This window comes from Globicephala melas, chromosome 1, assembly GCF_963455315.2.
Source record: "Globicephala melas chromosome 1, mGloMel1.2, whole genome shotgun sequence".
Classification (NCBI taxonomy): domain Eukaryota; kingdom Metazoa; phylum Chordata; class Mammalia; order Artiodactyla; family Delphinidae; genus Globicephala; species Globicephala melas.
The window spans coordinates 165,702,111-165,728,604 of NC_083314.1; the positions used below are offsets into that span (position 1 = coordinate 165,702,111).

The 26,494-nt window shown below is 43.7% G+C and overlaps 1 protein-coding gene, 1 long non-coding RNA gene and 4 other non-coding genes across 6 annotated transcripts; 5 read left to right on the plus strand and 1 right to left on the minus strand.

Moving 5' to 3' along the window:
* Positions 1–2,892, plus strand: LOC115861450 (uncharacterized). Its single transcript, XR_004042786.3, has 6 exons — positions 1–265; positions 705–760; positions 1,314–1,413; positions 1,707–1,791; positions 2,132–2,184; positions 2,769–2,892. It is a non-coding gene; the product is annotated as an uncharacterized lncRNA (long non-coding RNA).
* LOC115867297 (small nucleolar RNA SNORA16B/SNORA16A family) lies at positions 813–947 on the plus strand. Its single transcript, XR_004045052.1, has one exon. It is a non-coding gene; the product is annotated as a small nucleolar RNA SNORA16B/SNORA16A family (small nucleolar RNA).
* LOC115867300 (small nucleolar RNA SNORA44) lies at positions 1,463–1,590 on the plus strand. Its single transcript, XR_004045053.1, has one exon. It is a non-coding gene; the product is annotated as a small nucleolar RNA SNORA44 (small nucleolar RNA).
* LOC115867306 (small nucleolar RNA SNORA61) lies at positions 1,819–1,945 on the plus strand. The gene has a single exon (XR_004045054.1). It is a non-coding gene; the product is annotated as a small nucleolar RNA SNORA61 (small nucleolar RNA).
* On the minus strand, positions 2,002–26,223 carry TRNAU1AP (tRNA selenocysteine 1 associated protein 1). Its single transcript, XM_030872204.2, has 9 exons — positions 26,091–26,223; positions 25,462–25,559; positions 20,435–20,534; positions 19,778–19,830; positions 17,580–17,711; positions 16,133–16,252; positions 11,956–12,118; positions 11,702–11,735; positions 2,002–4,080 (listed from the first exon to the last, which is right to left on the minus strand). The coding sequence occupies exons 1-9, from the start codon at positions 26,115–26,117 to the stop codon at positions 3,944–3,946; spliced, it is 864 nt and encodes a 287-aa protein (XP_030728064.1). The 5' UTR covers positions 26,118–26,223; the 3' UTR covers positions 2,002–3,943.
* On the plus strand, positions 2,625–2,698 carry LOC115867342 (small nucleolar RNA SNORD99). The gene has a single exon (XR_004045076.1). It is a non-coding gene; the product is annotated as a small nucleolar RNA SNORD99 (small nucleolar RNA).
* Positions 26,224–26,494: the final 271 nt, after the last annotated feature.

Genomic DNA, 26,494 nt, shown 5'->3' on the forward strand with positions numbered 1-26,494 from the left:
TCTTCGCGTTCTCTGCTAAGGTTTACGCCCATCCTCCGCCGTACCCGGCCTTAGCCTCGGCGCCCCCGCCGCCACACTCGCCGGACCTGCTTCCCGAGGTTGGGGGATGTTGAGCGCAGCACGGAGGACCCTGGCCTGCCGACCTGGTCGGATCAAGGTCCGGAAGGCCACATTGGCCGCATGCGCAGTGAAAGGAGCCGGAACCTGTGAGGGCCGCGCCCTGCTCCCCCCTCGGTCCGCAGGGCCTTGTGCTCCGGTGTGACGGGTGAGTAACGCGGGCAGGCCGCCGGGAGCACGGCAGTTCTGGGACTGAAGTGGCTTAATTTGGGGGGAGACCACGTGATGGAGTCAGCCAGACCTTGAATAGGCCTGTGACAGCTAGCTGCTCGGTGATCTTGGGCAGGTGCCTTCCGTGCCTTCATCTAAATTATCTGGCTGCACAGCACATGTTAAGGAAGTCACCTTGGTGGGTATAAGGACAAGGTTTTCCGGAGGATGGGCTTTAGTCATTCAGATACTATTTTGAATCCTAGGTTTGTCAGTTTTTCCATTGATAGACAACTTTCGGTAAGTAACTTAGTCTAAGTCTTATAAAAAATGGGGATGATAAAATTGTCCAGTGAAGATAAACGAGACACAACACTGGCATATAGTAAAACAAAGTGGTGATTGGGACCTATATGATGTTTGTTCTCTTTTTTTAGTCTCCAGAGTGTCCCAGTAGATGAATTGGTGATAAGTCCTGATGTACAGGATTTAGGTGAGTCTGAGGGCTACACAGTGTTGGGCCTGCCCTGTGACCTGGATTACCCTGTGGCCCTTGTCGAAGCTGCAGCTGCTTCCACATAGCTGCTGTGGTCAAAAAGGAGCCCAGAGTGACAGTTTTCCTTGACGGTCGCTGTTCTGTTTGCTGTAACTGATCTGCAACATTTCAGGAAAAGACAGCTCCCACTGTACCTGCCATTTCTCAGGTATAGCCAGAGACCTTTATTAGAGTTGACACGTTTCCAGAGGCCAGCAGAAATGTTCCACTGATGGGGTCATGCATACAGAGTTAACAGAATAAGGTTTTTGAGAAGTAGCTTGCAGAGACCAAGAACCAGCATGGAGGGGTAGATGGGGGTGGGTTAGATATCTGTACTGGGAAAATCCCGTGGCAGGTGCTGCAGATCTTGGTCGTGCTTTGGGTCATTGCACTGAAAAGCTTATGGCATCAGTACTTAGGACCAAAGGCTAGTCAAAAAACGGTAGTTCTGAAGACCAAATGAAGGGAACGATTAAGATCATTCAGGACAATTGTGTTCTCCTTTTAGCTGTGCCAGATTGAAGATTCCAGGATGACTGAAGTTGACCGTTCTGGTGAGTGAAGACTGGGGTCATGACAGTGATGGAACACAGCAGCCTCAGGACCTGGTAGGTTTTCTGTAGGGACGTAATTTGGGAGCTACCTAGTGGGTCAGTACAGCATGTTCCCAAGGGCTATGGCTTGTGGCCATGGGCTCTCCAACTGCATGCAAGAGCAACTTGGAGAGACTTTGACAGCACGGGTCAGCATAATACCTGCAGCTGCCACTCGCCTTTCCTATAGTACCTCAGGACCTGGGCTGGAAGCCTTCCACCTGAGTCCATGTGTTTCCATCAAAAAAGTCAGCTTCTGTGTATGGATCAACTTTTTGGTTTAGAGCTTCCACACTTTTTTTCTGCAGGTTGCCCCCACGTTTTACTGGCAGTGCCTGATACTGAAGTATCTGAAAAGACCAGCTTGTTGCTGGAGCCATGCTTTAGAATAAGGTAAAGTTGGATGTTGAAGACAGCCTGACCCTCCGGTTCCCTTTCCCATCAGATCTGAACCTTGGTCTTGGTGGTCGTAAGAGGAGGAATAGTAGTACTGAAGCTATGCTCATGGTGTCTGTTTATATAGCATGTGGGCTAGTTTCAAACAAGGTTGAATTCTCTTGGAACTTTTTGCCTCCTCTCCTGTAAAATGGGATAATCTTAGGCTTAAAGGGAGGCTGTATGTGAAACTGGGCAGCTGGTATAGTGATTGCTGACTAATATTTCTGTATTTGGGAGGGGTTTATCCATAGCTTTCTTGACTCCTGATCGAGTGTTCTTTTTTTTCCCTCCTAAGATCTGTTACCAGTAAAGCTGCCGCCTTCTGCGATTGTGGATCTACAGAGTTGGGTGAGTTGAATGTCTGCCAGAAGCTTTCACACAACTTCCTTGCAGCTTCCATTAGTATTTCACTGGTATCACCCTAAGCAGTGTAGCCAGTAGATAATAAGGCTACTCAGGTCTGTGTGTAAAAGTCGTTTTTTTATATATCATTTACATCTGGCCTTGTGTGCTGTATTTGTTGGCTCTTCATAACCGTAGGACAAAAAATAAATGTTCACAGTGTGACTTGGTCTGCTGGATTTGCCTATGCTAAATGCCAAGAACACACCTGCAGAGTAGAATGTGGCAGAAGGGACAGCCCTGTGTCTTTACAGCGAGGGCTGACTACTGTGAATGCAGTAATGGCTTGAGCTCATGCTTATTGGTTTTGGTAACCTTGGAGTCTTACCCACCCCTCTCCTGGGAGAGTGGTTCTATTCTAGCTCAAGGTATTTTTTCAGGCTGTGACTGGTCCAGGATGAAACCTAATCTGAGTGGACATCTATGGATGATAAATGCGGATATGGGACTGAGACCAGCCCTTAGGAAAACCTGGGTGGCATTGATTAATTGGGGCATTATTAACACACTGGTGTACACTTCTTTTTCAGGAGAGAAACACTACAGGAAGAGGCAAATGAAGAGACAAGGGGCTCTTTGAGGTGGAAACACCTTTTTTTCTTTCTGATGCTGGTACCTGGCATACAAGTGACCAATAAAAGATTCCTGGATGTATGTTTGTGTCAGTTTTCTTGATGTCCCTCAGATTGTTGGTTATTCCCTATTTAAATACTCTGTAAGACTCAGAATGAATTATAGTCTCAATACCTGAAGAAAAGGTTGATCTCAGAAAGCAACAAAACGATCAGTTCTATAATTGCAATTGTATTACTCTTGCTGAGTGAGAATTCAGGCTGAGCGCAGGACTGGTACTTAACGTCCTGGGGCGGCATACTCCGCCGCCGGCGGGGGGGGGCCCCCCCGTTTCCTAGCACGAAGCTATAGGTAAGGCTTTTCAGGAGGGTCCTTGTGGTAAGTTAAATGGGATCTCCTAATTTATTTGGAAAATAAATACAGAGATGTGTAAGGTTGGCATCAAAATATGGTTTGGTGATGGTTGACCTCATGGTCAGGTTATATTTCTGAATTACCGGTTCCTATATATAAATGGATTAATATCTACTAACAGGTGGGCTTGGCACAGATGGTACAGGCTTTACCTAAAACAATCCAGGACTTTTGGTCTAGATTAAGCTGGCCCCAACACGTCTCTCAATGGGCCACTTCCTCCCCAGTCTGAATAATGAACTCTGCCTAGCCACCAGACTGGAAGCAAGTTTGTTGGGGGAAGGGAATACCTGAAAGCAGATAATTGCCCACCATTTGGCACCATTCCTGCAGGCAGTCCATGCACTCTGACCTCAAGAGAACCTTAAGGAGTAATGTGCCTGTCACCTAAGAAGTTGGTTTTAGTAACTTAACTTTGGTGGTTAATCCTTAATCCCCAGGAGTGTAGACAACCCTACCTGGATAAATGATTATTATTCAAAGATAAAATGGAACCTCATTCATCCCTCTCCTAACAGCTGGTCCCTTCATTTTCAAACTCAAATGGCTCAAATGAAGGCAGCAGTATCCCAGGAAGTATTCATAATTTCAGGAAACAGTTGATTACTAAAATCTTACAAATTTCAAAAAAGGTAAAAGTTCTTGAAGTAATCTTTTTTTAAAAAAGGAGTCTCTTAGCTCCCTCACAAAGTCCACTCTGGCTTGTGTCTTGTCCTGGCTACATCACGGCGGGGATCTCTGAAGACACTGTGTCCAGGGGCTGCCAGTGGCAGTCCATCAGCGCGTCGTACAGCTCCTCGCTCTGCTCCATGAACTCCTTGTTGGCCTCGGTCACATCCAGCTGTGGCATGGGGTCTGGAAGAGAAGCAAGGATGGGTTCAGGGGGCGCAGAGGGGAGAAGCACTCAGCAGCCACAAGAGACTCAGTACCCTCCTTCCTCACGTGGGCTGACAGCACTGCCTTGCAGGCTTTCTATGAGGATGAAAACAGGGTAATGCACGGTTCACACTTGAACAGCATGAGTGTGAACCGCGTGGGTCCACTTGTATGCGGATTTTTTCAAGAGTAAATGCTACAGTACTACACTGTCCACAGTTGGTTGAATCTGAAGATGTGGAGGAACAGGATAGGGAGGGCTGACTCTAGGTTACATGTGCATTTTTGACTTGTGAGGTTGGTAGGCGCCCCGACTGTTGAGCTGATCAAGGGTCACCTGTACTCAGAATGTAACACATGTAATTAGAACTCAAATGATGGCGGCTGTTACTCCACACTTATTAAACACTACACATATCTCTAGCCGTCACATGCACCGGATTTTCTGGTGTGGTCCTGTTTTTCAGTTGGGGTTTGAAAAGTCCGATCAACAAAATAATCAAGAACAATGGATGTCTAATGAAAGAGCTATGGTCAAATACAGGAGCTGAAACACCAAGCCCTGTATTTTTAAACTCGTCTTTCTTGATTGCAATAGTGGCATTTGTTCACTAGAAATCATGACAAAATACATAATAGTTTTCTTTTTTTTTAAAAAACCTAACAAGTAAACTACCCTTAGGAGGGAACTGAAGATGAACCTCAGCTGCATCCAACTTGGATGAGTCTCACAAATAAAATGCTGAGTATTGAATGAAAGAACCAAGACAGTACAGACAGTACAATGGCACTGAAGTTCAAAAACAAGCAAAACCAAACCCTGCTACTTAGGGATGCATATCTATGTGAGAAAACTATAAAGAGTTTTGTCCCCACAAAACCCAATACAGTAAGTAGTTTTCCTTAGCGGGGTTGGGGGTTGTGACTGTGGGAATGTTGGCAATGTTTCCACTTGACCTGAATGAAGGTTTCATGGGCATTTCATCATTACATATCAAACTATACATGTTTTGTCTACTTTTCCATGTACTTATATTTCACAATTCAAAAAGTTTAAAAGAATCCTCAGTTACTATGACTGATAACATTTTATATTTTCCTTTCAGTACTGTTGGTTTAAAATGCACACACCCAGGGCTTCCCTGGTGGTGCAGTGGTTGAGAGTCTGCCTGCTGATGCAGGGGACACGGGTTCGTGCCCCAGTCCGGGAAGATCCCACATGGTGCGGAGTGGCTGGGCCCGTGAGCCATGGCCGCTGAGCCTGCACGTCCGGAGCCTGTGCTCCACAGCGGGAGACGCCACAACAGTGAGGGGCCCGCGTACCGCAAAAAACAAAAACAAAAACAAAAATGCACACACCCAGGCCTTCCCTGGTGGTTAAGACTCCGTGCTTCCAAAGCAGGGGGCATGGGTTCGATCCCTGGTTGGGGAAGTTCCGCATGCCTAGGGTGTGGCCATAAATTAATTTAAAAAATAAAATGTACACACCCATTCATTAAAACATTTTAAAATTAACTGGAGAAATTAAAGACCTTAATAAAGAAATCCCACGTACTCTTACTGGAAGACAAATACAGATGGTCCTCGACTTAATGATGGTTTAACTCACGATTTTTCAACTTTACGATGGTAAAAAAGTGACACACATTCAGTAGAAACTGAATTTTGATCTTTTCCCGGGCTAGCGATGTGTAGTACAATATTCTTGTGACGCTGGGCAGCAGCAGTCACATGATCACGAGGGTAAACAAGTAATACACAGAAACTGTTGTTTTTCACTAGGATTACAGTATTCAATAAATTGAGAAAATCAACAGTTTATCATAAAATGGGGTTTGTGTTAGATGATTTTGCCCAACTGTAGGTTAATGTTAAGTGTTCTGAGCCTGTTTAAGCTAGGCTAAACTATGACGTTCGGTAGGTTAGGTGTATTAAATGCATTTTTGACTTAATGTTAAGTCGAGGAAGACCTGTATCGTTAAGATGGCAATACTCCCCAAAGTGATCTATAGATTCAATGCGATCCCTATCAAAATCGCAGCTGCCTTTTTTTGTTGTTGCAGAAATTGACAAGCTGATCATTAAATCTGTATGGAAAATGCAAGGCACCCAAAACAGCCTAAACAATCTTCAAAGATAAAAGCTACTAGAAAAAAATAGAAAGAATTTTTACAACTCAACAAAAAGACAACCCAATTTAAAAATGGGCAAAAGACTTGAATAGACATTTCTCAAAAAAAGATATACACGTGGCCGATAAACATACGAAAGTATGCTCAACGTCATTAGCCGTCAGAGAAGTGCAACTCTAACCATAATGAGATACCACTTCAAAGCCACTAAGATAGTTAAAATGAAAAATAACGACTGTTGGTGAGGATGTAGAGAAACTGGAATTCTCTTATGCTACTGGGAATGGAAATGTTCCAAGCCCTTTTGGAAAAGTTTGGCCATTTCTCAAATGGTTAAAAAGAGTTTACTACATGATCCAGCAATGCACTCCTAGGTATATACCCAAGAGTACTGAAGACTTTTCTATATCCACACAAAAACTTATACACGCATGTTCATAGCAGCATTATTCATGATACCAAAAGTGGAAACAACCCAAATGTCCATCAACAAAATGGATATCCATACAATGGAATATTATTCAACCATAAAAAGAAATGAATGACATGCTACAACATAGATGAATCTTGAAAACACTAAGTGAAAGAAAGAAGCCATTCACAAAGGACCACACATCATAGATGATTCCATTTATTTAAAATGTCCAGGATTGGTAAATCCAAAGTAGATGAGTGGTTGCCAGGGAAAGGATATTGGAGAGTGACTGCTAGGGGTTTCACAGGGTTTCTTCTGGAATTAGTGGTAATGGCTGCAAGACTTTGTGACTATTCTAAAAACTACTGAATTCTACACTTTAAAAGGGTGAATTTTATGTTATGTGAATTATATTCCCCAAAATAAAAAACACAAATCCCTAACTGGGATCTTCCTGTATATCCTATTTCAGGACTTTTTTCATTGAGAACATTTTCCTATGTCAATATTATTAGAGAAAGACATGATTTAATAAAACAAACAAAAAATCTTAAGAAAAACCTTACCGGACTTCCCTGTTGGCGCAGTGGTTAAGAATCCACCTGCCAATGCAGGGGACACGGGTTCAAGCCCTGGTCCAGGAAGATCCCACATGCCGCGGAGCAACTAAGCCCGTGCGCCACAACTACTGAGCCTGCACTCAAGAGCCCGCAAGCCACAACTACTGAGCCCGTGTGCCACAACTACTGAAGCCCGCGCACCTAGAGCCCGTGCTCCACAACGAGAAGCCACTGCAATGAGAAGCCCGCGCACCGCAATGAAGAGTAGCCCTCTCTCTGCAACTAGAGGAAGCCCAGGCGCAGCAACTAAGACCCAACGCAGCCAAAAATAAATAAATAATTTTATTAAAACAAACAAAAACCTTACTGTATTTGTTTAACAAATCCCCTATTATTAGATATTTATCTGTACTGATATCATTTTGGGATAAAATCTTTCAGGTAAAATTGATTCAATGGACATGAACATTATAAGAATTCTTTACAGAAACATAGTATATTTTAATTTGTATTTGATTACTAGTATTAGCAGTGTGATGGTTACATTTTATGTGTCAACTTGGTTAGGTTACTGGTGCCCAGTTTGGTGAAACACCAGTCTAGATGAAGATATTTTGTAGATGTCGTTAACATCAACAAATCAACTGACTTTAAGTAAAGATTACTCTCAATAACATGGGTGGGCCTTAGCCAATCAATTAAAGGCCTTAAGGCCTTAAACTCAAGGTTTCCCAAAGAAGGAATTCTACTTCTAGGCAGTAATACAGAAATTCTGCCTGAGTTTCCAGCTTGCTGGCCCACCTTACAGATTATAGATACATATATCCTACTGGCTCTGTTTCTCTGGAGAACCTTGACTGACAAATAATGTATGTTTAAATTCTTTTTTCTTGTGGTTTATAGGCCATTTGTGCTTCTTTTCTATATTTTTTCCCCTTTTTTTATATATTTGTTTATTTTTGGCTGCATTGAGTCTTCATTGCTGCGAGCAGACTTTCTCTAGTTGAGGCGAGCGCACACTACTCATCGTTGAGGTGCGCGGGCTTCTCATTGCCGTGGCTTCTCTTGTTGCAGAGCACGTGCTCTAGGCACGCGGGCTCAGTATTTGTGGCTCAAGGGCTTAGTTGCTCCGCAGCATGTGGGATCTTCCCGGACCAGGGCTCGAACCTGTGTCCCCTGCATTGGCGGGCGGATTCTTAACCACTGTGCCACCAGGGAAGTCCCTTCTTCTGTAAATTGTTTCCAGTTTTCTTGGCTATTCTTTTTTTTTTTTTTTTGTGGTACGCGGGCCTCTCACTGCTGTGGCCTCTCCCGTTGCGGAGCACAGGCTCCGGACGCACAGGCTCAGCGGCCATGGCTCACGGGCCCAGCCGCTCCATGGCATGTGGGATCCTCCCGGACCGGGGCATGAACCCGTGTCCCCCGCATCGGCAGGCGGACTCTCAACCACTGCACCACCAGGGAAGCCCTCAGCTACTCTTAAGAATCAACCAGTGAGTGCTGAATCAACCAGTCAGTGGTGAATCTTTTCACATAAGTACTGTGTCCGTTTCTGCCACCAGAGGGATATTTCTTTCTCTTGTAATTTTATTGATTTTTTTTTGTGTGTGTGTGGTACGCGGGCCTCTCACTGCTGTGGCCTCTCCCGTTGCGGAGCACAGGCTCCAGACGCGCAGGCTCAGCGGCCATGGCTCACGGGCCCAGCCGCTCCACGGCATGTGGGAACTTCCCGGCCCGGGGCACGAACCCGTGTCCCCTGCATCGGCAGGCGGACTCTCAACCACTGCGCCACCAGGGAAGCCCTCTCTTGTAATTTTAATCTAAATTATGAGTTGAGGCTTTGAGCACGTACAGCATCTCCATATGGAAACTCTAGTCACTCCACTCAGTGGAGGTATCAGCATATGGGAACAGACTAGCAAAGGGATCCACCAAGGGCAGGCATTTGTTTTCTTGTTGTTTTTCATTTGTCTGTTTGTTTGGGGTTTTTTTGGCCATGCCATGGTTTGCGGGATCTTAGTTCCCCGACCAGGGACAGAACCCAGGCCATGGCAGTGAAAGCCCCGAGTCCTAACCACTGGACCACCGGAGAATCCCCAAGGGCAGGCATTTGGGTGTGTGGAACTCTATGGACACACGTACAATAAAGCGCCCTTCCTCACTCTGGAGACTGGGCCTGGAGGACGGCCTGTTGAGCCAAGGGATAGATGAAGAAGGATGACAATCCCTGCAGTGTCCCATCACTGGGTGGCTATTAGGTTGAAATGGGAGGTGTTAGGGAATTCCCTGGCGGTCCAGTGGTTAGGACTCCACGCTTTCACTGACAAAGGTGCGGGTTCAACACCTGGTGGGGGAAGTAATATCCCGCAAGCCATGCGAGGTGGCCAAGAAAAAAAAAAAGGGAGAAATTATAACTCTCTGGTAAAGAGCATGAAGTCTGGGGCAAGACTGCAGGGGTTCCAAGACAGTCCACCTCTTGCAACTATGCTGACCTTGAACAAGTAATTTAACTTCTCTACCTGTTTTCGCCTCTGTAAAATCAAGATAATTGTGGTACTTACCTCAAAGCCGTAGTGAAGGTAAAATGAGTTAATACATGTAAAGTGCTTAGAACAATGCCCTGCATATAGTACAACCTGTTAGCTATTATTAACTACCTAAGCTTCAGTTTTTCTTTTCTGTAGAATGGGGTTTATAACAGTGCCTACTCATCAAAGTGTTGACAGGCAGCAGTGCCTGGCACAAAATACGTTGGCTATTATTATACTATTAATGGACGAGAAAGAAATAGAAAAATTCTAAGGCGTTATACACAAATATTATTACAATCAGGATAATTTCTTTAAAAAGGAGGCAATGCAATGCTTCCTGCAGGACACGGTGAGAGACTGAGGATAGAAAGACAGGGACCCCAGGTTCAACCTTGCTTCTAACTCACTGTGTGACCCTGAGAAGACAGCGAGGATCGCCAGCTCCCCATCCGCCAACTGGAGCTCAATGTCCTGCTCAGCCCATCCCTAGGGTCACTGCTGCCAGAATTAGATGACAGCACATAAGTGAAAGTGCTTTAAAATGCTATGAAGTATATATAATATTCCTATAGGTATAGTTTTTTAAAACATTTTAATTAATTATATGGCATTTCTCCCAATAGATATTAATATGATAATAGCTGCCCCTCCCACTAACAGATTTGCTTTATCCAATAGAAGATGTTACTTCTGCTGGTCAACAGTTTAATCATTTGTATGAATCCCTCTAAATACATAATTGCGCTCTTGTTCCTCTTAGCAATTTTCCCATTAATATTTAAATAAGCTTACCTCCCAATTTGAAAATAAAAATTAAATTTGAAAAAAAAAATGCTACAAAGTAGACAAGTTTGTTTTTTGCCTGCAGATGTTTCCTTTACAGGATATTTTGCTTACAGATCACACTTTCCCTATGACCTTCTCTTCCTTTTTTTTTTAAAATAAATTTATTTATTTCATTTATTTATTATTTTTGGCTGTGTTGGGTCTTTGTTGCTGTGCGCAGGCCTTCTCTAGTTGTGGCGAGCGGGGGCTACTTTGCAGTGTGCGGGCTTCTCACTGCAGTGGCTTCTCTTGCTGTGGAGCACGGGCTCTAGGCACACAGGCTTCTGTAGTTGTGGCGTGCAGGCTTCAGTAGTTGTGGCTCACGGGCTCTAGAGCGCAGGCTCAGTAGTTGTGGCGCACGGGCTTAGTTACTCCGTGGCATGTGGGTATTCCTGGACTAGGGCTCGAACCCGTGTCCCCTGCATTGGCAGGTGGATTCTTAACCATTGCGCCACCAGGGAAGCCCCTGACCTTCTTTTAAAGAACAATTCTTAAAACAGACTTAGAAAAAGACTCAAAGTTTAAAATCTATCTGACATAAAGTTTTATTTACTTAGAAATCAATGTCTGATTTTATGACAACTGTTATTTTACTTCTTTAAACCTTAAACCTAACATCTGTTCAGAAACATGTTGAAAAAAATCTTGTTTTTTATAATTTTGCAAACCTTAGAGACTCCTTTAAGAAGTAAGAATATCTCATTTGAAAAAAACATTTGTCTGAAGGTTAGCAATTCCTCTGGTTTTCCTTTCTTTTTCTTCTGTTAAATTCAGTAAAAATCATAATAAACTTTTAATTTAAAAAAGTAATAATGGCTATTACTATGTAGAAAAATTAGGGGTGATTTTCAGTTTCTTCATAATACTTTACTGTATTTTTCAAACTTTCAATAACTATTACTTGAGTGAGAAAAACATGTAATTTAAAGATATATGGGAAAAAATTAAAACATGAAATGAAAAAAATGAATTTTACAAACTGAAACAAATATAAGGCAATGGTGTCTTTGCTACAGACCTATATCCTGTCAGGGCTCCCTCCCCTGTCAGTTGCTCCCCAGGGTGCTTTGAGATCTGCACTACGCCCTCGGGTGACACTCACATTTTACGCACTGAGTGAAGGGACTCCTTTCTTACCTTCCAGTGCATCATCTCCGACTTCTTCATATGTCTGCCAAGAGACCAGAGAGGTGGGTGAGAAGCATGGTGAAATCCTAGCTCATGACTAGGATGGTTTATTTTTAATAAGAGGAATTAAGCTGCTTCATCTTTCCTTCTGTTTTTTTCTGAAGCCCAAGCTCCCATCCTTACCCATCCCATCCTGGAGAATCACCCAGGTCTCTACAGGATGATGTAACCCAAGAGGGCCAGACCGGCCAAATCACGGTTACCTGCATGGTGCTCTGGGTATACCCATACTGGGGATAACTGTAGCTGTAGCTGCCTGTGTTCTGGTCATAGCCCCACTGGGCATAGTAGTTCTGGTACTGCTGGTAATACTGGTTGTAGCTGTAACTGTACATTTGACTATATTCCACTGGCTTCACACGGCTCCTTAAAAGAAGAAAGAAATAAACAAATAAGCAAACATTTCCATAACACTATATGACCAGGGACTGTTCTGAGTGTTTTACGCAGATTAACTCATTTAATCCCTACAATGGTGCTATGCAGTAAATATACCATTATTCCTATTTTACAGATGAGAAAACTGAGGTACAGAGAGGTTACATCATTTGTCCAAAGTCACACAGCGAATAATAGATTCAAACCCACGCAGGCTGGTCCCAGAGCCCAGCTTTAACGATAGGAACTTTCGGGAATTCCCTGGTGGTCGAGTGGTTGGGACTGCACACTTTCACTGCCAAGGGCCTGGGTTCGATCCCTGGTCGGGGAACTGGGATCCTGTGGGCTATGCAGCACGGCCAAAAACAAAAAAAAAAGATGGGAGTTTTCAATGGTTAGGTTTGTCTCTCTTGTCAAACCTTGTTAGTACTGACTTTTCCCCTTCTCAAGATCTTAGAGGGCTGTTTTTCTGCCAGCCACAAAGGCTCAGGTGAACATAGCCTGGAGGATCTGGATTTATAATGATCCAAGAAGCATTTTAAATGACAAAATATCTCATCACCTTTTCCCTGCAAAAACATAAGAGAAGCGTTTTAGTAGCCTGGAACTGTAGTCAAAGCTACCGTTTATGGAGTAGGTACTTGAGATTTGTGCCCATTATTTTTTTTTTAAAGATTTATTTATTTTTGGCTGCTTTGGGTCTTAGTTGCGGCACGCAGGATCTTCGTTGAGGCATGCAGGATCTTCCGTTGCGGTGCGCGGGCTTCTCTCTAGTTGTGGTGTGGGGGTTTTCTCTTCTCTAGTTGTGGCGCACAGGTTCCAGGGCACGTGGGCTCTGCAGTTGTGGTGCGCGGGTTCCAGAGTGCGTGGACTCTGTAGTTTGGTGCACGCAGGCTCTAGTTGCTGCACGTGAGCTCAGTAGCTGTGGCGCACGGGCTTAGTTGCCCCGTGGCATGTGGTATCTTATTTCCCTGACCAGGGATCGAACCTGTGTCCCCTGCATTGTAAGGGGGATTCTTTACCATTGGACCACCAGAGAAGTCCCTATGCCCATTATTTTTCATACATAGTTTCCTATTTTAAGTCCTGCAAAGCTCTGAGATACAGCTATTATTTATTATTCCCATTTTACAGATGAGAACACTGAGCCTCTGAAAAGTTAAGTGATTTACCCAAGACTACACAGAGGAATGAAGCCAAATTTAACTCCAAGGCTCACACTCCTACCACCACACCACTACATACAGCTCCTGCCCTGACAGACTCAAGACCCCTTGCCTGTCCCCCACTTCCTGCATTCACCAATCAGGGCTGAGGCCTAGGGTCAGCAGAAAGCTTTCTTCTCTGATTGCATGGCTATCCCAGCCACTGCTAACCAAAGACAGAATGTCAAACCTGCAAAGGATCCACTGCTTTCAAAAACGTAAAAAACCACGTGTGATGAGCTCTTCCCAAGTTCCTTGTGAGTTTAATGTCTGGCTGGTGAGCAGGACTCAGCCAGAGCAGTTAGACAGACCATATCTGATTTCCTTAGCATCACCTCCTGACGGGGTGGCTTGATGAAGTTCGACGGCACAGATTCCCTCTCCCCGCCCACTGCCAGGCTGGAAACTGCTAACATTCGCCTCCATGCTAACCCCCCACCCCAGCCATGTGTCCAAGGAGTCCACCTCCCTCCTGACATGTTCAGGTCACTGGAGGTACAGTCTCTCTGGCCTGCGTCTGCACACTTCTCTTCTGTTTCTCCACACTCAGCTCTTACAGGCTAACTCTTGAAGGGAACTCTTATCACCTTCAATTCCCAGTGCTTGAGGGCCACTCCCCACAGGCAGGCATCAAATACTGACAATGTTCAGTGAAGAAATAGATGTAACAGAACGTAAGCTCCCTGCAGAAGGGACTTTGTTTCTCTCGTTTATAGCTACAACTTCAAAGTCTAGGGTGGGGCTGCAGTTGTAGGGACTCATTATGGTTGACTGAATAAATGGTGACACAGCAGAAACCACCAAAATAGTGAACATCAGAGGAACTGCTAGACAGAATATACAATCAAAACAATATCTTGCAGCTATTAAAAATATTACAATGACGACGACTGTGCAACTCAATGGCAAAGTGTGTATAATGAGTAAACTGGGGAAGAAAAAGAGTGAGCACTGTTATTGTAATTTAAAAATGAATAAACAGGGACTTCCCTGGTGGTCCAGTGGTTAAGGATCCACCATCCAATGCTGGGGACACGGGTTTGATCCCTGGTCGGGGAACTAAGATCCCACGTGCCACAGGCAACTAAGCCCTCGCGCTCTAGAGCCTGTGTGTTGCAACTACTGAGCCCGCATGCTCGGGAGCCCGAGGGCCACAACTAGAGTGAAGCCTGCGTGCCGCAATGAAGAGCCCATGAGCCGCAACTAAGATTCAATGAAGCCAAATGAATGAATGAATAAATAAATAAAATATTTATTATTAATGAATGAAGAAATGAATCTACCACATGTAAATTGACCCAAATATATGTAGTGTGTGTGTTTTTACATCTACATCTATATCTATATTTATACATCACAGAAGCTTATGGAGAAACCTGGAAAGGAACCGAGAAATTATAAGCAGTCATTTTAGAGTAATGAGAACATTCCTTTCTTTTCAATATTTTCTTTAATGCTTTTATATACACAGTAGAGCTCAGGGACTTCCCTGGTGGGCCACTGGTTAAGAACTGGTCTTGCAATGCAGGGGAGGCCAGTTCAATCCCTGGTTGGGGCACTAGGATCCCACAGGCCACACAGCAACTAAGCCCACGCACCACAACTACTGAGCCTGTGTGCCACAAATACAGAGCTCACACGCCGCAACTACTGAGCCTGCATGCCACAACTAGAGATCCCGTGCGCCGCAACTAAGACCTGATGCAGTCAATAAATAAATAAATAAATATTTTAAAAAATATGGCTCAAAACAAATAATATTTGAAGGAGGGGAATCACTCAAGCTGATCTTCCATGTATTAAACATTGTTAAACCGCAAAGAGCCTCCAAATCTTTTGCTGCTTTAAAAAACATGGCCATTTGGAAGTTCTGCCCTAAGAGTGCAGCCACTTTTCTACTTTTAACACGGAGTTTCTCAGCCTTGGCAAAACTGACATTTGGATGGCAGGGGCAGATTGCTCTTTGTCACAGGGGCTGTCCTGTGCACTGCAGGATGTTTAGTAGCATCCCTGGCCTGTACTCATTAGATGCCAGCAGCACCTCTCCCCCAGTTGTGATAACCAAATTTGTCTTCAGGTGTTCCAATGACCCCTAGTTCAGAACCATTGCTTGAGCCAAAGGATGGAAGATTATATGCAGAGAAAAACTGTCTTACATCTGAGTAAAAAACCTGCTTGGAGTTGTAAGGAAAGAAGGGTTTTCTGCACAGAGTGACAGGTACAATACTGATATACATATTCTCTTGTGTTTGTATCATTAATTTTTTTGGCTGCACCACACAGCTTGTGGGAATTCCCTATATCATGTTCCCTATATCATGAATTCTTAGCCACTCCCATAGCAAGGGACACTCATAAGAGGTCTGTAGGTTTCATTGATATAAAAAAGGCTAAAATTGGCTAAAAAGTGTAACTTTCTTCTTTCTGCTCAATTCTTATTAACTGTATGGCTAAATTTTTAACAGCAGCACTACTGGGCAAAGAGCAGGGACATTAAGTTTGCAGACCCAAACTGCTCTTCCAGCATTGCTACCAGCGACGTCTGAATGTATCTGCTTCCCCCAGCCATAGCTCTCTCCCCAGCTACGAGCTTCTGGAGGGGCAGGGTTATGCTAGCTCATCTCTAGCACCCAGCCTGGCAAATATCAGGCACTCATTATTTGTGGCCTGAACTGAATCTCCTGGCAGCCTCCCATTCAGCACGTGGACGCCCTGATTATCAACAACAGACGAGGCGTGTGTGGGTGGGGATCAGTCCAGAAGCCCTCCCTGGCCCCCACGCCAGCGCAGAACTCACGCTTTAGGGATCGCCACACTCAGACGCACTGGTTTAGACCCCAGTCCAACTGCTCCCTGGCACTCTGTCAGGGCTCGCTTCTGTTCCAGCTCATCTGTGAATTTCACAAAACCATAGCCCCTGTAGAAGAAAAACACACACTATTTGGATCACAAATGTGATGGAGGTAAAGCCTAAGAATGGAAAAGGGGCTGAGAAGGGAGAGAGTCCATCAAACCACATGGGCAGGGCTGAGAGCCCCATGAGCAGAGGGGTGCCACAGAGCCACGTGAGATTCAAGCACTGGAGGATCCCAAGATCTGCGGAATTCCCACTTTCAGCTCATCAGTCTCTTCCATACCGTCCTGATAGGGCTTCTTCCCAAAGAGTAGCTTACCTCCCAATCTACTTGAAAGTATTATTATTATCATTATGGTAGTAGCAGCAGTAGTAACAGTCATAGAAAGTCATTCAGCAAATATTTACCGAGTATGCTCGGTATTACACGAGGCACTGGGACCCAGCAGTCACAAGCAGGTGAGGTTCCTGCTCTCCTGAACGCATATTCCACTTGGGGGGTGAATGAATGATAACTAACATTTAATGACCATTTATTATTTCCCAGGCATTGTGCTGAGCATTTTCCCAGGATTATCTCATTAAACTGTCCAACAACTTGATGAAGGGAGTATCCACATCCTACTGAAGACAGAACCAAAGTTCAGAGAGGTTTAATAGCTTGCCCAAAGTCGTAGTAGAAGCAGGATTCAAATTCAAAGCCCAAGCTCATAACTAGTACTCAGATCAAGAAAGAACTTTTCCTGACAAATATTGTATGATCTCACTTATATGTGGAATCTAAAATATGATACAGATGAGCTTATTTACAAAACAGAAACAGACTCACAAACATAGAAAACAAACTTATGGTTACCAAAGGTGAAAGGGGGTGGGGGAGGGATAAATTGGAAGTTTGAGATTAGCAGATACAAACTACTATATATAAAATAGATAAACAAGGTCCTACTGTACAGCACAGGAAACTATATAAATATCCTGTAATAAACCATAATGGAAAAGAATATGAAAAAGAATATATACACATATAAACCTTTCCTGAGGTCTTTCCACTTTTAAAGTAACAATAATAAATAAAAGAAGAAACACCTATAAAGCATTTCCTATTGATTCATTTATATTACATCATTCAATCCTTAAACCACCCCACGAGAGATGCAGAAACTATTAATCAGTCCCGTTTCACAGATGAGGAAACAAGGTCAGAGGTTCAGTAACTTGTCTGCTGCATAATCCCTGGGCAGTACTGAGGCTGGGATTCATACCAGGCAGTTTAGCTCCAGAGCCTGTGCTCTTAACCACAATGCAACAGGGCCTCGTTACCACACCTCCATCTATGAGATAAATGCTGCAACCAACAGGGTAGGCATCAATAAAACGAAGGCCTTACTTAGACACTCCTGTCTGGTCCAAAACCACCTTGCCTCCCCGACAGGAAGGGTAGACTTTGACGAAGAATTCATACAGCATGCCATCATCCACATCTGGGGTCAGGTCCCCCACAAAGAGGGAGTACTCGGGGCTGAGAAGAGAGAACAAAATTCAGAGACAAAGACCAAAACTTTTGTTCTGATGAGCTCTTTTGGCCCATTCTAGGTAAATCTTTTCTGGGCCGCCTTAGGCAACAACACATCTGATGGGTCCCTGACCAGGTCCTAATATGTTTCATTTGGCAGTCCCGGCAGAAGAGTTACGGAAGGAGTCCCCCGCCCCAAGTCGCTCACCCACTGTATAACGCCTGTCTGGCTTCAAGCATTACATGAGTGCAGACAGGGGCACACGTCAGAGGTGCTCAAAACATAAAACTAGAGATTCTGTATTCACCGCATATTTTCAATTCAAATGGTGAAAGGCAGAGGGAAAATGAGAACTGAACCTTCTCTCCTCAAGATGTGCTAACATGAAATGCCTCAACTTTTAGGACAGGCGTCAGCAAACTTTTTCTATGAAGGCCATATAGTAAATATTTCAGGCTCTTTGGGGACACCTCTGGTCTCTATTGCTCTTTCTTTGTCTGTTTTCACAATCCTTTAAAAATGTAAAGAGGGGACTTCCCTGGTGGTCCAGTGCTTAAGACTCCACGCTTCCACCACAGAGGGGCATGGGTTCGATCCCTGTCAGGGAACTAAGATCCCGCATGCCACGTGGCATGGCATGGCATGGTATGCATGCATACGTACATATATAAGTAAATATGTAAAGGGAGTTCCCTGGCAGTCCAGTGGTTAGGACTCCACACTCTCACTGCCAAGGGCCCAGGTTCAATCCCTGGTTGGGGAACTAGGATCCCACAAGCCGCACGGCACAGCCAAAAAAAAAAAAAAAAAAGTAAAAACCATCTTTAGCTTGCAGGTGATAACAAAATTAGGCCACAGTTTGCCAACCCCTGTTCTAGAACAATTCTTTAAGAAAAAAAAAAGCAAACATTATTATTTTATTTCAAGTTAAAGTCAGAATACACAAAAGGAAAAAGAAAACTAAAATTACCAATAATCCAACCACTCAAGGGTAATCACTAAGAACACTTTGATATATACTTTTGTCTTTTTTCTTTGGCTTCTTCTTTTGAATTTACAAAAATTGGATACGACTCGTTTTGTTTCTAGCATTTTTTTCACTTTTAGCATCTCACCAACGTCTTAACATATGAGTATTCTGCTATGGTACATTAACAGATACACAGCATTCCAAATAATGGACATATTGTAATTTAAACCCCTTCCCTATTATTAGATTACTTGGGTTTTCCCCCAATTTTGCCCATTATATGTAACACTTCAATGAATACTTTCTTTTAAAATTTTTAATGGAGTATAGTTGATTTACAATGTTGTGCTAGTTTCTGGTGTACAGTGAAGTGAATCAGTTATACATATACATATATCCACTCTTTTTTTAGATTCTTTCCCTATATAGGCCATTACAGAGTACTGAGTAGAGTTCCCTGTGCTACACAGTAGGTTTTTATTAGTTATCTATTTATAAATAGTAGTGTGTATACGTCAATCCCAATCTCCCAATTTATCCCTCCCTCCCCTTATCCCCTAGGAATCATAAGTTAGTTTTCTAAGTCTATGGCTCTACTTCTGTTTTGTAAATAAGTTCATCTGTATCCTTTTTTGAGATTCCACTGTGATATCATATGATATCAATGAACACTTTCAAGGCTAACCTTTACACACATCAATGAATAAACTCTGAAAAGCAGAATTACAGGTTCAAAGGGTACAACTCTATCTAAAGCTTTTGATACATTGTTTTCAAGCTTTCAGACAGCAGTTTGGAATGCTCAATCAATTTATGTTGCTACAACAGGTTGATTCTTACTGAATAAAATGTCAATACTGTGAGCAGTCATGGGACTAGGGGAGGGACCAAATATAGAGAAGACATGGGCCCTGACTGGAAGCAAACTGGAAGCGTCCACCAATAGGGATGGGAGGGGGTCGACCTTAGGAGGGAGGCAAAGCAGGGCCAAACTCAGCTCCCCATTCTCCTCTTTGGGAGTGACCAGCACAGTGACGCATCTTGTCTCTATCTAGACATTTCCTGGGACTTGAAGCTACCTTGTGGCTACTCTGTACTTACCTGTTATCTGGCTGTTTCCCATAAGTGGCATAGTTCAGTTTAAAACGTTTTGCCTGGAAATTCAAAAACAAACAAACTAAAACAGAGAAAGGTGTTTTAAGAGTCAAACAATATTTGAAAAAAACTGAAATAAATTACCTTGGCCAAAATATCTCCCCCTCTCTAAGCCTCAGCTTTTTCTCCTGTATAAAAGGAGGGGGTTGCACGGATGACCGCTAAGAGCACTGCCAGCTCCATGGTTCTATGAGCCCAGGTGTGCCAGCGTGGTGCAGCTGTAAGCTAAGTAACTGTGGGAAGAGCAGAATGTAACTCTCTTGAAAAGTGTCCTCACTGCTGCCAGCCTGTTCTGCTTTCTCAAGCAAGAGGTCTAGAGTTTCAAGTCTTCCGTTATGGAGGCAGCAGTGCAGAGTGAAAAGGGAATGGATTTTAGAGGCAACCAATCTTCAGTTTGCATCCTGGCTCTGCTACTTACTACCTGTGTTGCCTTGGGTAAGTTATTCCGTTTCCCTGTGATTCAGTTTCCTGGTCTGTCAAAGATAACAACGCCTACTGTTTAGGGTTGTTACAGGATTAAATAAAATATACAGTTGGGATTCAATAAATGAGTTATCAATAACGATAAAAATGGTGACATCATCATTATCTCAGTGTCCTTACAGGTGTGGCTCCTGGAAGGGGTTTCCCGTTGATTTTATGCAAACACTTCTCAGCTGTGGCCAAATCTGCGAATTCTACAAAGCAGTAGCCAGCTGGGATCCTGGAAAGAAAACAGAAAAAGAGAATGGTTAAAGATGTGATACCCAGATGAGAGACTGAGTCTGGGCCTGAAGGGAGGAAAAAATCCTTTTCTAATCAGAGCCCATACTATTAATGTTTACTATGCAATCCAATCAAACCTTTAGATCTAATGTCCAGTTTATAGGAAATATTAGGAACAGAACAAGTAAAACACCACCACAAGGAAACAAACAAATCCAGAATGCAGGACCAGAATCCAGAATGTAGAACCTTATGTAAGGCAATCCTACGTCTTTAAAAAGTCAGTGCTCTGAGAAAAGAAAGAAGTGGGCTTTTCCACATTAAAAAGAGACAAAAGAACTAAATGCAATACAGGATCTGATCTCTGACTGGATCCTAATTCATTAAAAAAAAAACAAAAAAAAAAAACAAAAAAAAAGCTATAAAAGGTATTCTGGGGACAATCATAAAAATTTAAATGTAGACTGACCATTATGTGGTATTAGGGAATCATTAATTTTGTTAATGTGATATGAGCATTGTTGGTATGTAACAGAATGTCCAGTTATTGGCAATGTATATTCAAATATTTAGCAGTGAAATATCATAATGCCTGTAATTTACTTTCATATGGTTCAGCAAAAAAAAAAATCTACCTATCTAAATCTATCTTTATAGACAGGTAGATAAGAAAAATATGGCAACATATTAACAATTTTTGAAATTAGGTGTTGAGGGACTTCCCTGCACAGTGGTTAAGAATCTGCCTGCCAGTGCAGGGGATATGGGTTCGAGCCCTGGTCCGGGAAGATCCCACATGCCACGGAGTGAGTAAGCCCATGCACCACAACTATGGAGCCCACATGCCACAGCTACTGAAGCCCGCACGCCTACAGCCCGTGCTCTGCAACAAGAGAAGCCACCGCAATGAGAAGCCCGCGCACCACAACGAAGAGCAGCCCCTGCTCGCCGCAACCAGAGAAAGCCCGCGGCAGCAAGGAAGACCCAAGGCAGCCAAAAATAAAGTAAATAAATAAATTTACAAAAAAAAAAAGAAAAGAAAAAGAAATTTGGGGGTGGCTGTATGAGAGTTCATTGTACTCTTCTTTCTACATTTGTTTTAAACTTTTCATAATTTAAAAGGTTTTTTGGACCACCTACCACCGGCCAGGCTGATACAGAGTTGAAGAACATGGTTCCTATTTAGAAACTTGAAATCTATTTGGACAACGTAAATCTATGGACCTTACCTAATTGGGGGATGTCCGTGAGATTCCTAGTGTTCTATTTTTTAAAGCATCACTAAGAGACATATGTAGGAGGATGTGGCTAGATCCTCTGACATCCCTTCCTCCTAAGAGATTTATACTGAAAACAGTTAATTTTCCTCAACTGCCTCCTTAAAGCTATCACCAGTGAAATAAACCAGACTTCTCTGGAACTATGATACTCAGTTCAAATAACCTTCCGGACACCAAGCCAAAAGGTATGGGCAAGGGCAGTACCTGAGCCCAAGGATCTCAGAACACAGTCTATGAGCTCCATAAATGTTGACGCTTAGAGGAATGGTGGGCCAACTCTGTGCCTTCTGTCTTGTGTGTGCTAGAATCTTAAGGCTCACAGATATAAAGACCACCACCAGTAAGAGCTGAGCATTACTGAGCACCCACTGCAGTCCAAGCACTGTGCTAGCCACTTCACATGCACCATCTCATCTAATCCTCACATAACTCTATGAGGGAATGAAACCATTGCTCCTATTTCGATGTGGAGACTGAGATTTAGGATTATACAATATGCCTTAAACCACACAGCTGGTATGTGCCAAAGGCTGGATTTGAATTCAGGACAGTCTGAACATTTTATTTTGAAGAATTCCAAATATAAAAATTGAAAGAATTGCATAGCAAACACCATATATATATATATACCCACCACCTACAATTAACACTTTATTATACTTACTTTATCACATAACTATCCATCCATCCATGCCCCTACCCATTTATCATCCTTATTTTCTGATATATTTCGAAGTAAGTTGCAGATATTGGTATACTTCCCTCAATTACTTTAACATGCTTATTATTAACTAGAGTTCAATGATTTAGTTTTTTCCTTTTAAGGTTAAATTTACATGCAATGAAATGCACATATTCTTCAAGATGCTGAGTTCTTTCCACCAGATTAATTTTGTGTATTTTAGAACTTTATGTAAATGCAGTAAGGCTTCTTTAATTTAGCATAATGTTTTTAAGATTCATTCATGTTGTCACTATATTAGTAGTCTGTCCCTTTTTATTGCTAAGTGGTATTTTATTGTATGAATATACCAGTATTTATTTATCTATTTACCTATTCATGGATACTTGGACTGCAGTTTGGGGCCACTGTCCAATGTGCTACGCACATCCTTTTTCAAGTCCTTTTTCTGGTAGATGCATGTTTTTATTTCTCTTGGGTAAACACCTAGGACTAGGGACTTCCCCAGTGGGCCAGTGGTTAAGATTCCCCACTCCCAACGCAGGGGGCCCAAGTTCAATCCCTGGTCAGGGAAATGAAAGAAAAAAAAAAAAAGAGCCCACATGCCACAATGAAGATCTCACACATGGCAACTAAGACCCAGCGCAGCCAAATAAATAAATAGATGTTTTAAATATATATATATATAAAAAATACCTAGGACTAGACTTGTTGTGCCATATGGTGGTAGGTGTATTTAAGAAACTGCCAGGGAATTCCCTGGTGGTCCAGTGGTTAGGACTCGATGTTTTCGCTGACAGGGCCCAGGTTCAATCCCTGGTTGGGGAACTAAGATCCTGCAAGCCGTGAGGCATGGCCAAAAATAAAAAAAGAAAAAAGAAAACTGCCAGACACTTGTCCCCAGGGGTCATACCATTTTATAGTCCCACCAGTGATGAGAGACGTGGCTGCTCCACATATGACTGCATTCTTTTTTTTTCTTTGTTGAATTTTAAAAATTGTCATTGAGTATACAAAACATAAAATGTACCATTTTAACCATTTTTAAGTATACAGTTCTGTGGTATTAAGTACATTCACACTGTTTTGCAACCAATCACTATATCCTTCCTTTTTTATTTAAGCTTTAATTTTATTTATTCTTGGCTGCATTGGGTCTTCGTTGTTGCACACCGGCTTTCTCTAGTTGCATCAAGCCGGGGTTTGTCTTGTTGCGGAACACGGGCTCTAGGCATGCGGGCTCAGCAGTTGTGGTGCACAAGCTTAGCTGCTCCGCGGCATGTGGGATCTTCCCAGACCAGGGATCCAACCCACGTCTCCTGCATTGGCAGGCGGATTCTTATCCACTGCGCCACCAGGGCAGTCCCCAATCACTATATTCTTAAGCACTATGCTCTGCTGCATATTATTTTTTCCTGGGTCTTATCTTTTTCCCGTATTTTCTCAGTTCCTGATTTTTTTTTTTTTTTTTTTTTTGGTACGCGGGCCTCTCACTGTTGTGGCCTCTCCCGTTGCTGAGCACAGGCTCCGGACGCACAGGCTCAGCAGCCATGGCTCACGGGCCCAGCCGCTCCGCGGCATGTGGGATCTTCCCAGACCGGGGCACGAACCCGTGTCCCCTGCATCGGCAGGCGGACTCTCAACCACTGCGCCACCAGGGAAGCCCTCAGTTCCTGATTTTTAATTTACGTTTATTTATTTTACAGTATTCTTATACACCACTTCAAAGTCTTTGTCATATGACACAGAATGCACATGTAATGTGTCTGTAAATGCCACCATAAAAAATCAGCTAGAGTTTAGTAATCAATGGTATGAAAGGATAATTCCAATTCTTAATAAAGATTAAAATGTGAGAACCTATATCACTGTTTTAAAAAGAATAAAGTATTACAGAATGTATTTTCATGCCAGTAGCTGATTATCGGGGTTTTCTGTCTGGAGGAACAAGAAGAAAAACATTTAGGCCAGCATGCTCTACCAGTCAGAAAATCCGTCCCTGGGTACTGGGGTTCTGAATACACAAAGTACCTGTTCACCAAACAGCCAAAAACCTGGCCACATTTTGTATCTCTCACCTGTATTTTTCAACTATTTGACATTTTAGCAAGCTGCTTTAGTACCTGGCACAGAGTAGATGCTCAATAAACACTGTCAAATTGATAAAGGAATCCTGTTATTTCTAACTAGAACCCTAAGGAAACCTAAGCTCCTAAGAGAGAAAGAAGAAACTGGAGGCAATAGAGCACTTCTATCTGACAGTATTCTCTGCATTTCGTTTTGAATATTTATTTATTACCTCATTCCCCCATTAGCATGTAGTAAACTCCACGAGAGGAGGGACTACGTCTGGCTAGTTTCAGCCATGTATCCAGGGAATCTAGAACAGCAGCACATAGGTAGCATCTTATTCACATAAGAGTTAAGGGCACTCATGAACTTTGAGAACAGAGCTGAGTTACAGTCCTGGCTTCTCATTTAAAAGCTGTGTAACTTTAAGACAACTGTTAAGCTTCTCTAATAACAGTACTTAGCTCAGAGGTTTTTGTGATTTTAAAGTGCTTATTACCTAGCAGATCATAATCTGTTTATATTTACCAAGCATATACCATATGCCAGACATCGTTCTAAACGTTGAATGTGAATTAGTGGCACTTAATCCTCACCAGAACTCTATGAGGTAGGTGCTTTTATTATCTCCATTTTTATAGGCAAGGTGAAGAGGAAGAGGTTAAATAACTTGATCAAGGTCACACAGCAGACAGAGCTTTCAAAACCAGTTTGGCTCGAGTCAGCAATACGCTATACGTCCTCTTAACAAGCCCCCAAATGCTTATATCATTACAATAACATTATTAGGGGTGAGAAGCCCCGACTCTTGCGATGTTTACCTTCTCCTGAATGACACTTGCAGCGCGATCTACTGAGGAGACCTGAGGCTGAGACGGAAGGAGAGAACATACCCAGTGAGGCGGTTTCGGATAATTTTGACGCTCATCACGGTCTCCCCCATGGTGGCAAAGGCTCTGGAGATGAAGTTCTCATCCATGTAGGGTTCCAGCTGCGTAAACACAAGAGCGGAGCTGCTCAGGCCAGCATCCAGGCTCCTCATTCCCGCATCCGGAGCCCCTCCCCCTCTGCCCGGGGTTTGCTGCACGCTGCGGGCGGGAGTGGAGTGGGGTGAAGAGGCTTCCGTCTGCGGTGTGATCTGAAGCCTGCGTTCCCAGTCCCCTGCCTTCCTTCCCTTCAAATTTACTCCTTTGAGGAAGTCTCCCCTTTGGATTTAGGAACCCCATCCCTCCAGTCCTACAACCACGGGCGCTCTTCAATCCTTGGGATTCCTCTCATTCTATCCGCCCAAAGACCCTCCCTCTTTCCCTGGCGTGAACCCAGGCGGGGCCCCAGGGCCCCTCCCACTCCGAATCAGCCCCTTCACCTAGATGCTGGGACCCGCTTTGGAGTCACCTAAGAGAACTCCCCCGCCCATTCACTTCCACCCTTTTGGGATCCGAGGACCCTCCTCCTCAGTCCCTTTCTCCCTCGTGACACTAAGATTCCTGCTCCGCAGACCCGGGCGGCCGCCGTCACTCACGTCGCCCATCCACAGGCTTGCCGCCATGCCCGAGGCGCCGCCAGGACTTCGCTGGCCACCGAGGCTAGCGCGGACGCCGGACCGCCGAGCCGGAACCTCCACAGAGCATGCGCCTCCGACGCCTTCTGCGCACGCTCCGCAACTCGGCGCCCAGGGCCGCGCCCACGTGCCGCTCGGGGTCTTGCGGGATCCCTGTGGGCGGGTCTCAAGACTGGAGCCTGCAGGATGGGGCGGGGCAGACACTGCCTGGCGTTGGATGGTGAGTGGCGCGGGTGAGGGGCTTTCTCGGGTTTCTTTCTGATTTTATTTAAACACACACGTACATATAAAATTACAGAAGTAATTTTACGCTCGTTGTAAAAAATTGCAAGTATAAGCACATCTTTTTTTTAACAAGTGAAAGA

What these genes read in the sequence shown, in the direction of transcription:
- TRNAU1AP (XM_030872204.2), bottom strand. Translation starts at nt 26,117, where the DNA reads ATGGCGGCAAGCCTGTGGATGGGCGAC. An exon ending in ATCCGAAACCGCCTCACTGG is followed by an intron (nt 20,535 to 25,461) that starts GTATGTTCTCTC and finishes TTTTCTTTCCAG; the next exon opens with GATCCCAGCTGGCTACTGCT. An exon ending in ATACCCAGAGCACCATGCAG is followed by an intron (nt 11,736 to 11,955) that starts GTAACCGTGATT and finishes GTCTCTTGGCAG; the next exon opens with ACATATGAAGAAGTCGGAGA.